Below are 12,641 nucleotides of genomic sequence, written 5' to 3' on the forward strand. Positions count from 1 at the left end.
TCGTTGTCCCCATTCTCCTCTATGGGCCAGTTCCCTAGCTGGACTACAGCTCCCATGATGCACCATGGCTAGGGACTCTCATGTTGCACAGCCTCTCTGCACTAAGGGGGCAGAGCACAGTGCATCATGGGAGCTATAATCCGACCAGGGGACCTGGCCTATAGAGGAGAACTGGAGCTTGAGAGAGCTGAACCATAACTCCCATGAGGCATTGTGGCAGCAATTCTGAATCCAAATATTTTGGCATTCACATTTTTATCAACATGCTGAAGTTTTCTATTGACCTCCCCACCCCAGCTAGCCCAGTCTGCGCCCCCTCCCCACACGCAGCCTGGGCCCCCAAGCCCTTCACTTACTGAGGGGGGCCTCATCGTCCGGGTCAGCCACAGTCATACCTGCCAGATGGGGCTGCCCTGCTGCACCCGGTTGGGCTGCACCCCAGGAGCAGGAGGAGGAAGAAGATGGAGGATGGAGAGGGACAGGACAGGAGAGAAAAAAAGAGAGAAAGATGGGCAGTTACTGAGAGAGAAGAAAGAGCTACAGCCGAGGTCATGCAGGGCCAGAGCCAGCAACCCAAGAGAAAGGCCCAACGCTACCGCTAAGCAGAAGAGGAGAGCCCCAGCCCTGACCTGAAAGCCAGGCCATCACTGCCGCACATGCTGCCTCCAACCGTCATCGCCACACAGTGCCACGCTGCCTCCTGCCACCACTGCCGCACAGTGCCACGCTGCCTCCAACCGTCATCGCCACACAGTGCCACGCTACCTCCTGCCACCACTGCCACACAGTGCCACGCTGCCTCCAACCATCATCGCCACACAGGGCCACGCTGCCTCCTGCCACCACTGCCACACAGTGCCACGCTGCCTCCAACCATCATCGCCACACAGTGCCACGCTGCCTCCAACCATCATCGCCACACAGTGCCACGCTGCCTCCAACCGTCATCGCCACACAGGGCCACGCTGCCTCCTGCCACCACTGCCACACAGTGCCACGCTGCCTCCAACCATCATTGCCACACAGTGCCACGCTGCCTCCTGCCACCACTCCACACAGTGCCATGCTGCCTCCAACCGTCATCGCCACACAGTGCCACACTGCCTCCAACCATCATCGCCTCACAGTGCCATGCTGCTTCCTGCCACCACTGCCACACAGTGCCACGCTGCCCCCTGCCACCACTGCCACACAGTGCCACGCTGCCTCCAACCGTCATCGCCACACAGGGCCACGCTGCCTCCAACCATCATTGCCACACAGGGCCACGCTGCCTTCTGCCACCACTGCCGCACAGTGCCACGCTGCCTCCAACCATCATCGCCACAGTGCCACGCTGCCTTCTGCCACCACCGCCACACAGTGCCACGCTGCCTCCTATCACCACCGCCACACAATGCCACGCTGCCTCCTACCACCACCAAGCCATGGCCCTCATGGCCCCAGCAGCCAACCCTGCCTCTCTGTTATACTTGCACCCCAGCCCCACCCCCGCTGCCTCCCCCTGCCCCCTCCCTTGCTTGTGCCACCCATGAATGGAGGCCATGCCCCAGGCAAGGGACAGGGATATGCCCACTCACACCCATCCTGGGTAACTCCCCTGGGGTCAGAATGGATCCAGGCCTCATGATACCCCCACCTCCCTCCACGCTCGGCTTAGACTCTCCCACAGGCCCCAGGCAAACAGGCAGCGTCGTCGGGCCTGTTACAAGCTGCCCAGCCCAGCCCAGCCGGGGCGAGTGAGCGCTATTTGTGATGCACTGCATACTGGGGAAGGCAGAGCTGCCATCCAGACTTCCCAGCCCTGAGCACACCCATGACTTGCCAGCCCATTGGTGCCCACCACCAGGAAGCTGGGCCGTGTTGCTGCTCTTTGGTTGCAGTTTCGGCCCCGCCCACCAGCGCCCACCAGCTCCACCCCTTACCCATTGGCAAGAGCGTGACGCTCGGCGTCCGGCTGGTGGACAGCGGCATGTCGGGCAGCGCAATCCCACTGCCGTTCTCCCCGCTGCCGTTGCCATCTGGAATGGAAGCAGACAGAACATGGCCGTGAGCTGCAGCCGCGGTGTGGGGCTCCTGGCAGCACCAGCTCCCCAGGGTCGGCTAGGGTCAGGGCCAGTCACGCCGGCGAGGAAAGGACCAAGCCCCATGCAGGGTTCCAGGCCCATCTCCCTGGCACGGAATACCCACCCCTCTTGTGAGGGAAGGCCTGGGGACCCACGGGCCACGGCCAGGCTGCTGTGGAGCTGGCCTGGTAAAAGTGGCACCTTCTTACTCAGCTCCCTGCCTGGAGGAGTAAGACCCAGAGTAGGGATACTGGGCAACAGTTACGCTCGGAGCTGGTAACACCCAGGGACAGTGCTGTGCAAACGGAGCAGGTGCCCGTCTTGTTCTCTCCCAGAACACTCCCTCCGGCTCACAGGCCACGGCCCAGCTCCCCCTCAGGACTGCCCGTTATTGCCATGGGCATGGCGCCAGTTCACGAGCGCATGCCCACAGCGAGCTCAGCCACCCACTGCGGGGGCCTGCACAGAGTATCTGGGACTATTCTGGCTACGGCCGGAGGGGATTTCCCTGCTGGCTCATGAAGCCCTGGGGCCACATGGGCGGGGGCTGGGAGGACGAGAGTCCTGTGCAGCCCCAGAACTGTTACACGGCACCTTTAGGACTTGGCGGGGCGCCCGGCACTTCCCCCCAGCACATGTCAGGGCTGCAAAGCCCCTGCCTGGGTGGGAGTGTTGGCCCCATGTCCCCAGCTGGGGCACAGGGGACAGGAGAGCAGCCGTGCATTTTGGGAGCCACAGGAGCCGGCCCTGTCCCTCTCCCAGCAGGAGCAGGGGCTGTCAGTGGGGCGGGAAGCACAGATCTCAGAGCCCAGGCCAGGGAGGGCATGCTGGAGCCTCGCAGCCCCTACCTCCTGAGGCCTCATCTGCCAGCATGTCCTCGTCATCAGAGAGGTCGACATCACTCCACCAGGGTGTGCCCGCTGGGTCAGACTCTGTATCCTCGGGAAAGGAGGCTTCGGTCAGCCCCTGGGCAGCGTGGGAGACCTGCCAGAGAGAAGCCCAGATAGCATCAGTCAGTGGCCGGCCCTTCCTCTTGGCAAACCAGAACCAGGGCTGGATCAGCTCCCACAGCACCCCTTGCACATGAGACCCAAGAGGCAGGGTTTGAGGGTGTACCCGGCACACTGCCCCAGCATCCCCAGTGCTCCCTTGAGCAGGGGAAACTTCAGGGCTTGTCTAGCTGAGGGAGAGTCACCCTCTCTCACTGCAACAATGCCCCAGGTGCCAAGCGGCGCTGGCAGGAATGCAGTCACTTCCCTGGCACTCAGTTCAGTCACACAGGCTGGGGCAGCTCTGTGCAGCTGCCTGGATGCAAGCACAGCCGAGGCCCGACAAGGCTGCTCCAGCCACTTGGCTTTGCTCCACCCGGCGTCGAGCGCAGGAGGCGAGACCGGATAGTGCCCAGGCCCCTTTGTCGGGCTGCTCTACGATTTAGGATTGCACTGCATTCTGCCCTGTGTCTGACCCACACTCTGCTTTGGCCACGTGCAGTAGGGGATTAACAGCCTGTGATGGAGGCAGGGCACTCCCCAAGGAGCTCAAGGGACCAGGTGAAAGAGACCAGCACGCTTCTGAGCCATTCAAATGCAGGCAACCCCCTGGGACCAGCTCAGCGATCGGCAGGTTAAAAATTCCTGGTGGGAGCCACCAAGCCAGCGTCTGCAGGGAAAGCTCCAGGCCAGCAGCAGAGCCCAGCGAGTGAAGGCTGCCCGAGGGGCAAAGGGGGCAGTAACAAGCCAGGTGCAACGGGACATGAGTAATCGAGTGGAGGAACAGACGCCCCACAGATGCCAAACCAGACATCAAATTTGCTTTAAAACAATTGTACAAAGGAAAAATAGGTCAGACGATTACAATGCCATGCGTAGAAACCTGTTTCAAGAACATAAGAATGGCGATACTAGGTGAGATCAATGGTCCCTCTAGCCTAGTCTTCTGCCCTCCAACAGTGGCCAATGTCAGCTGCCTCAAAGGGCAATTATCAAGTGATCCATCTCCTGTTGACCACTCCCAGCTTCTGGCAAACAGAGATTTAAGGACACCCAGAGCGGCAGGTGGCATCCCTGCTCACCCTGCCTAATCGCCATTGATGGCCCTATCCTCCATGAACTTTATATCATTCTTTTGTAAACCCAGTTTTACTTTTGGCCTTTCTCAATATTCCCCAGCAAGGAGTCCCACAGGTTGACTCTGCATTGTGTGAAGAAATACTTCCTTTTGTTTGTTTTAAACCTGCTGCCGATTAATTTCATAGCATGACCTCCAGTTCTAGTGTTATTATAAGGAATTAATAACATTGCCTTATTTGCTTTCTCCACACTACTCATGATTTCATAGGTTTCAGAGTAGCAGCCGTGTTAGTCTGTATTCGCAAAAAGAAAAGGAGGACTTGTGGCACCTTAGAGACTAACCAATTTATTAGAGCATGAGCTTTCGTGAGCTACAGCTCACTTCCTCAGATGCATATCGTGGAAACTGCAGCAGGCTTTATATATACACAGAGAATATGAAACAAAACCTCCTCCCACCCCACTGTCCTGCTGGTAATAGCTTATCTAAAGTGATCATCAGGTGGGCCATTTCCAGCACAAATCCAGGTTTTCTCACCCTCCACCCCCATACACAAATTCACTCTCCTGCTGGTGATAGCCCATCCAAAGTGACAACTCTTTACACAATGTGCATGACAATCAAGTTGGGCTATTTCCTGCACAAATCCAGGTTTTCTCACATCCCCCCCACCCCCATACACACACAAACTCACTCTCCTGCTGGTAATAGCTCATCCAAACTGACCACTCTTCAAGTTTAAATCCAAGTTAAACCAGAACATCGGGGGGGGGGGGGGGGGTAGGAAAAAACAAGAGGAAACAGGCTACCTTGCATAATGACTTAGCCCTCTATCTATCTTAGCCTTTCATAGACCTCTATCACATCCCCCTTGGTCATCTCTTTTCCAAGTTGAAAAGTCCAAGTCTTATTAATCTCTCCTCATATGGAAGCTGTTCCATGCCCCTCATCATTTTTGTTGCCCTTTTCTGAACCTTTTCCAGTTTTAACATATCTTTTTTTGAGATGGGGCGACCAGATCTGCCCACAGTATTCAAGATGGGGGTGTGCCAGGGATGTCTACAGAAGCAACATGATATTTTCTGTTACTCTCTCTCCCCTTCTTCGTGATTCCCCCACAACAGTCTGTTTGCTATTTTGACGGCCGCTGTACGTTGAGTGGATGTTTTCAGAGAACTCTCCACACTGACTCCAAGATCTCTTTCTTGAGCAACAACAGCTAATTTACAACCCATCATTAAATATGTGTAATTGGGATTATATTTTCCAATGTGCATTACTTTGCATTTATCAACCTTAAATTTCATCTGCCATTTTGTTGTTCGGTCACCTAGTTTTGAGAGATCCTTTTGTAAGTCTTCACAGTCAGCTTTTGACTTAACTTTCTTGAGTAATTTTGTATCATTTGCAAATTTTGCCACCTCACTGTTTACCCCTTTTTCCATATCATTTATGAATATGTTGAATAGGACTGGCCCCAGTACAGATCCCCGGGGGGACACCACTATTTACCTCTCTCCGTTCTGAGAACTGACCATTTATACCTACCCTTTGTTTCCTGTCTTTTAACCAGTTACCAACCCATGAGAGGACCTTCCCTCTTATCCCATGACAGCTTCCTTTGCCTGAGAGCCTTTGCATGGGCTGGTGTTCACTGCAGGCTCCTGGCATGGCCTCGCCAACATTGCTGAGCAGTAAAGTCATGCTGGCCTTTGGGGGAGGGACAGGGGCAGTGAGCTCATCTCCAGCCACCCACAAGCATTCCTGGGCCATGTGCTCGCAGCGGCCATGATCTCAGCCCATGGAATTCCGGGGGTTGGCGTGGGGGGGGCTAGGGGGGAGGGAATCCCCAGACAGCTCCACAGCTGGAGAAGATGCCCCGGGGGGCACCCGTTCCCCTCAGCAGGGCTCAGCATGCGCCTCCCCTCCCCGTGGTGTCGGAGCACCCCGCAGCACTGGCTGCGCCTAGGGGGGCTGTTCTCATCTTGGGCTTTGCTCCCTCTGTGTGGCCAGCCCCCCAGGAGTGACCTCGGGGAGCGGGCACAGCCCCACAGGTGGCCATGCAACCGCACAGATGGCACGGGCTGAACAGAGCTCAGAAAGGGAGACCACTGGGCCCCAGGCCTGAGTGCTTGCTCGAGAGACGTGCCCACAGTGTGGGTCCCAGCTCACCCCGCCGGAGCCGCCTCCCCCCAGGCGCGGGGCCCAGCTCACCCCGCCGGAGCCGCCTCCCCCCGGGCGCGGGGCCCAGCTCACCCCGCCGGAGCCGCCTCCCCCCAGGTGCGGGGCCCAGCTCACCCCGCCGGAGCCGCCTCCCCCCCGGGCCCGGGACCCAGCTCACCCCGCCGGAGCCGCCTCCCCCCCGGGCCCGGGGCCCAGCTCACCCCGCCGGAGCCGCCTCCCCCCCGGGCCCGGGGCCCAGCTCACCCCGCCGGAGCCGCCTCCCCCCCGGGCCCGGGACCCAGCTCACCCCGCCGGAGCCGCCTCCCCCCGGGCGCGGGGCCCAGCTCACCCCGCCGGAGCCGCCTCCCCCCCGGGCCCGGGGCCCAGCTCACCCCGCCGGAGCCGCCTCCCCCCGGGCCCGGGGCCCAGCTCACCCCGCCGGAGCCGCCTCCCCCCGGGCCCGGGGCCCAGCTTACCCCGCCGGAGCCGCCTCCCCCCAGGTGCGGGGCCCAGCTCACCCCGCCGGAGCCGCCTCCCCCCCGGGCCCGGGGCCCAGCTCACCCCGCCGGAGCCGCCTCCCCCCCGGGCCCGGGACCCAGCTCACCCCGCCGGAGCCGCCTCCCCCCCGGGCGCGGGGCCCAGCTCACCCCGCCGGAGCCGCCTCCCCCCCGGGCCCGGGGCCCAGCTCACCCCGCCGGAGCCGCCTCCCCCCCGGGCGCGGGGCCCAGCTCACCCCGCCGGAGCCGCCTCCCCCCGGGCGCGGGGCCCACCTCACCCCGCCGGAGCCGCCTCCCCCCCGGGCCCGGGGCCCAGCTCACCCTGCCGGAGCCGCCTCCCCCCGGGCCCGGGGCCCACCTCACCCCGCCGGAGCCGCCTCCCCCCCGGGCCCGGGGCCCAGCTCACCCTGCCGGAGCCACCTCCCCCCAGGTGCGGGGCCCAGCTCACCCCGCCGGAGCCGCCTCCCCCCGGGCCCGGGGCCCAGCTCACCCCGCCGGAGCCGCCTCCCCCCGGGCCCGGGGCCCACCTCACCCCGCCGGAGCCGCCTCCCCCCGGGCCCGGGGCCCAGCTCACCCCGCCGGAGCCGCCTCCCCCCGGGCCCGGGGCCCAGCTCACCCCGCCGGAGCCGCCTCCCCCCGGGCCCGGGGCCCAGCTCACCCCGCCGGAGCCGCATTCCCTTCCAACTGGCCCCACCTCATCATGGGGGCTTCCATTGCTAGCTGCAGTCACCCCCAGCCCCGCTGCCAACCCTGCCCATAGGGGAGACACGACTTTGGCACTGAGGTGCCCACGCAGGCCGGAGAAGGCCTGAAAGTGTTTGTCCACGGGGTTGTCATCCTGCCGGGTTTTTCCTTACAGATCTCAGGTGGCGGGGAGCCAGGACTGGGTGCTCTCACCCTGAGTCTTCCCCGGACACGTCCTCCCAACCTCTGCTCCTTCGGTGCCAACGTGAAACTGGCACCACTGGCTGAGAATCCTCTCCCCTCCCACACCACACGGTGGCCGCAGCTCCCAGATGTCCACAGAGACTCCTGCGGCAGACAAGACCTGGCCCAAAGAAGCTTCTTTTCTTTTTGCAGGTCACCTTGAACCTCCCGCTGTCAGGGGGCCCCGTGCACCAATGCATCAGGACTATCATCTCTGGGCACCGCGCTGGGACCCTGCCTGTTGCACCCTTCCCTCCGCCCACACTCCAGCAGAGCTCCACAGTCCCGCGGCCACCCAGGCTTCCCTGGCACTGCTCCCTGGAGTGGCCATGGCCGCTTCCTGCAGCATCCTGGCAAATGCCAGCTTGGGCTGCCAATATTCTGGGTAACCCCTATGGCAGTCTTCTTCACGCCCGCTCCCCCATGGGCGTACAGCGCTGTGCACTGTTCAACAGCCTCACCCCAGAGGCAGATGCATTTCCATGGCAGGGGGGACTGATCCTCGGCACATGAACCTGGAGTGACTCCCCTGATGCCACAGATTTACACCAGGGAAACTATGAGCAGAGTTTGGCCCATGCACTATCCAGCCCTTTGGGATCCTTCAGGCAGGAAGGCGCAAGGGGATGGCCCCCAGCAGCAAACTCAGTTCCAGTGGGAACTAGTTCAGTGCAGCTCAAAGCAGCACTTTGCATGTCATGCAAGAGGCCCAGGGCCGATGGCCTTGTGCCCCCCGCTCCCAGGGGCAGCAGGGAGTGGGCATGCTGGCAGCAACACCCCTGCAGCCTCCTTCTGCAGCACGGATGGGTGCTGGCATGCCACTACCTAGGGGTAAACTGTGGCTCATGCTCCTTCCCCCAAGCTGAGGGCTGACAGAAATCCAGGAGCCCACCCCAGACTGGAGGAAACAAGATCTGGCTTCTGGCGTTGGCCCTGGGGCAGCAGGGCCAGCCAGGTGGGGTGCATTGTCTGCTCCATGGCTTTCACCCTGGGGTGGGGCTGAAGGGGATCCCCATGCAGAGGCCATGTGCTCCCTGGCCAGAGCTGATCCTCCAAGCCAGCTCCCAGCACTGCCTCATTGCTCTGACATGGAAGCAGGATGAGTCCACAGGGACTCATCTTACGCTGATTAAAGCAAAGCAAACATCCCCAAGCTGGTGGGGGGCAGGGGGCTGCACTCCTCTGTTTAGCCCTGGGCCTGTGGTGGGAAGAACAGGGGCTCTCACCCCACTAGAGCCTCCTGCCCCACAAGCTACTCAGAAACTGCTTTAGCTCATAGAAATGCAGCCAGCTCTGGGGTGGGAACAGTGCACAGCAATGCTGCATGCTGCTTTGGGATGCGAAGTGGAGAAGAATATGGATGAAAGTGCAGGGAGATTCGGGGGGCAGGATTCACTTTCCTCCTGTGTCCAAAGCAGGGCACAAGCCCCTATGGGCAAATGGGCACAGGCCCCTTTTCACATGGTATCTGAAAGACACCCCCTGCGGCAGCAAAACCCCCTCCTGAGAGACACCCACGCTGCTCCCTGCAGCACAGTGCCACCTGGCACTGGGGCACCAGCTCAAAGGGGAGAGTGCCCCCTGCTGGGTCACCTGCCCTGCTCCCTGCAGCACCATGCCCCTAGTGCCATGCTGGGCATTAGCCCAGCACGGACTGCAAGGGAAGAGCCACCCACCCTGCTCCCTGCAGCAGCGTCCCTCCACTTCCTACTCTGGGCAGGTGCAAAGGGAAGGACGCCCCTGCTGGATCCCTCACAGGCCTGCAGCCCCCACGAAATAACCTAGAAGTGGGAGCTCTTGGGAGGGGCTTGGGTGGGGCAAGGAGTGACATGAGCCTGGCAGAGCACCTAACACCACTCTGAGCCCACACGCCCACCCTGAGCACATCCAGCCCCAGCCCACCACGTACCCCGCATGGAACAGCTGCAATAGCCCACGTACAGGGAGAACCAGCCATGACCCAGCTCATCATGGGGGTTCACCCACCCCAGCAGGCAAAGGAAGGGGGAGGGTCCCCACAAGGCAGCTCTCTGCCCAGGAACAGGGAGAGAGCATGCATTGGGGTGGCAGGGCGGGCAGAATGGCCTGAGTGCCGGCCCCCCCATCCCTTCTGTCCTTCTCCCCAGAGATCAGCAACCCCCTCCCCTGCTGCACTCCCAGGGCCAGCACCCCCAATCTCCTCCCCTGAGCCCCACTCATTCAGCCCATCACATTATAGGAGGCACATCCCAGTACAGCGATCGCACCCGCAGCCAGCCCCTACTGCCAGCCGGTGGCCCTGGCGGGGCCCCTTCCTGGGGCAGCTTGGGCGCCGGCTTCCCTGCCCTTCCCCCACCCCACCCCGCTGGCAGCGAGTGGCCTGGGGCATCAGACCGCGACAAGGCAGGAATTCGTCACAGCAGCACTTTCCTGTGCAAACACACCGGGTTATTATTCCCGGGTGATCGGCACGGGGACAAAGGCCTGATGGAAACAGAAAAGGTATTTAATCAGCCCCGGCTGTCTGAATGGGCATGAAAAGGCCAAGGGGAAACAGGAGCTGGCGATCCATGCAGTCTGCAAATGCCAGCATGGCACCATGCCAGGCTCCACGCACACAGCCCCCAAGAACCCAGCACTGCTGCCCTCCCAACCTGGATGGCACCAGGTGTCCCTATTTACCCCCATGCCACTCTCTGCCCTCTGCCAGCTTGGCATCTCTCCTGGCACTCGCTGGGAACAAAGAGATCTCCTACAGCCAGGTGCCAACAGGGTGCAGGTAGAGGGGACTCCAGGGCACTGATACCACATGCACTGATGGATACAAGGGCATGATCTCCCAGCCTGGCAGGGGGGCCTGTGGGAAGTGGAATGAAGACATGATGCCCAGCAGGGGTTCAGCTCCAGCCTGGCATGGCCACATGTCCCAGCTGCCCACGGATCTGCCCAGACCCTGGGCACGCAAGCCTCAGTGTGTGGCAGTCACTGACCCAGCGAGCGGGCCCCTGCTAGCACAGCAAGGAAGAGAGCAGAGATCACTTCAAAGGGACCAGCTGCTATGCCCAGGCCTGTGCCAGGCTCAGGGCACACCAGCCACAGCGCTGTGGCTTGGAGTTTGCAGGCAGGTCACTGCAGTGTTTGCCAGCCAGCACCCATGCACCCAATCAGCGGGCACATGGCACATCACTGCAGCTGAGGGTCCCCCTGCGACCCAGGGGGCAGCCAGCCGGGGGCCACAGCCGGAACCACCTGAACAGGTATGTGCCCCAGCCGTAATCCACCAGGGGTGGGCATGCTGAGGGGCTCTCCCCATGCCCCTGGCCTGGTGGCTGGCAGAGCCTCTGTGTCTCTTCTGGAGTGCCCCTGAGACTTGCCCCAGCAGCCCCTTTGGAGGGCTCTGATCTGCTGCAGCCAGAGCGTGCTGGGCCCGGGACACATGGATGCGTCTAAGGCTCACAGATGTCTCCCAAAAAAGCAGGCCACCAGCCGCACCGCCAAGGCACCGGTGACTCTGGGCTGGAGAAGACCCTAAGCCCAGGGCTGGGCTGCTGAGGGGTGGGACTGGCACACACTCACCCCTGCTCTGCTCAGGGCAGGAAGGAAGCTGAGGGCAGATCCCATCACCGGCTCTAATCTTAGCCTTGGGGCTTGGCCCGGCCCCTTGGGGGAGGCTGCCCCAGCCCTGACGTGAGGTCTGGCCCGGCCCGTTCTCAGCAGGATCCTCCCGGCTCCTGGGGGCTCCCCCCCACAAAAGCGCCCTTGCCCCGACCCACGTATCCCAGCCGAGGAGCACTGGAGGAGCTGCCCTGAGCCCCGTGCCTGGCAGGGCCAGCAGGCAGTGATGGGAGGGCACACAGCACAGGTGTGCAGACCCAGACGTGGCACAAAGGAGCAGAGCAGGCAAACTGGCGCTGTCTGCGCCCATGATCCAGGCATGAGGCAATGCCACCCATAGTGTGGTCAGCCTGTGGAACTCACTGCCACAAGGTGTATCTGAGGCCAAGAGCCCAGCAGGATTTCACACAGGCCTGAGCACCTATAAGGAGCTTTGCAATTAGACAAGAGATGGCACAAGCAGTCTAAACCCTCCCATCTCCAGCCATGGGCCAGGCAAGTAAGTCCACCGTCACCTAGGGCTCTCGGCCCTCCCACTGCAGCAGCTGCTGGGCTGTCAGGCCAGGAGTCAGGGCTCATCCCCACGGCAGTGCCAGAGCAGCAGGGCACACAGGGTCACGGGCCCCACAGGCTTCCCCAGGGCAACGGACCCTGCTCAGCATCAGTCACGGCATGGCTGGGCCTGTCATTGCAGACAGCAGAAATTGTCACGAGCGCCGCTCGCTTGTGCCCGGCCCCCGTTCCAGCCAGGACCCCACACCCGCCCCATCACTGCCAGAGTCCCACACTGAGCCCCTGCAGCCCCCGCCATGGGCCCACACACGCCCTTGTCACTGCCAGGCAGCTGGGGGCCGAGGGCCATCAGCGAAGCAGGGTGGCTCACCCAGGCCAGGGGGGTGGGGCTCCAACCCCCAGACAAATGCACTGGCCTCCAGCCCCCTCTCCGTCCCCCCCAGCCCCAGGCTACCCTGTAGCAGCCCCTCCCCCAGTTGTGACAGCACCTTCCCTCCTCCCCTCCCCACATCTGGGAGCGCTCTGGAGAAGGCGCAGCTGGCTCCCCCTCCCCCACACTTCGTAGGGCCCCCTTTCAACTGAGCCGGGGATGGGGTGCAGGGCACCAGCCTGGGAAGAGAGACCAGGGCTCCAGACAGCTGGGCTCCAGACCTGCCTTGCCCTGAGAACCCAGCAGCAGGGAGCCAAGGGCTCTGCCCAGCTGCCGGGGGCTGCGGGATAGAGCCGTGACCGGCTGTGCCAGGGGTCACAGCCCTGCCCGGCCACCCGAGGCTGGGGGGATAGAGCCGTGCCTGGCTGTGCCAGGGGTCAC

General features: G+C 62.2%; 1 protein-coding gene across 1 annotated transcript in view; it reads right to left on the minus strand.

Moving 5' to 3' along the window:
- HSPG2 (heparan sulfate proteoglycan 2) overlaps positions 1-12,641 on the minus strand; it is a 194,685-nt gene that overhangs the window by 149,313 nt on the left and 32,731 nt on the right. The window contains 3 exon segments of the mRNA XM_073316403.1: positions 357-431; positions 1,926-2,021; positions 2,915-3,050. Of these exon segments, the coding sequence (XP_073172504.1) occupies positions 357-431; positions 1,926-2,021; positions 2,915-3,050 (307 nt within the window).

Source organism: Lepidochelys kempii, chromosome 18 (genome assembly GCF_965140265.1).
Source record: "Lepidochelys kempii isolate rLepKem1 chromosome 18, rLepKem1.hap2, whole genome shotgun sequence".
Taxonomy (NCBI): domain Eukaryota; kingdom Metazoa; phylum Chordata; order Testudines; family Cheloniidae; genus Lepidochelys; species Lepidochelys kempii.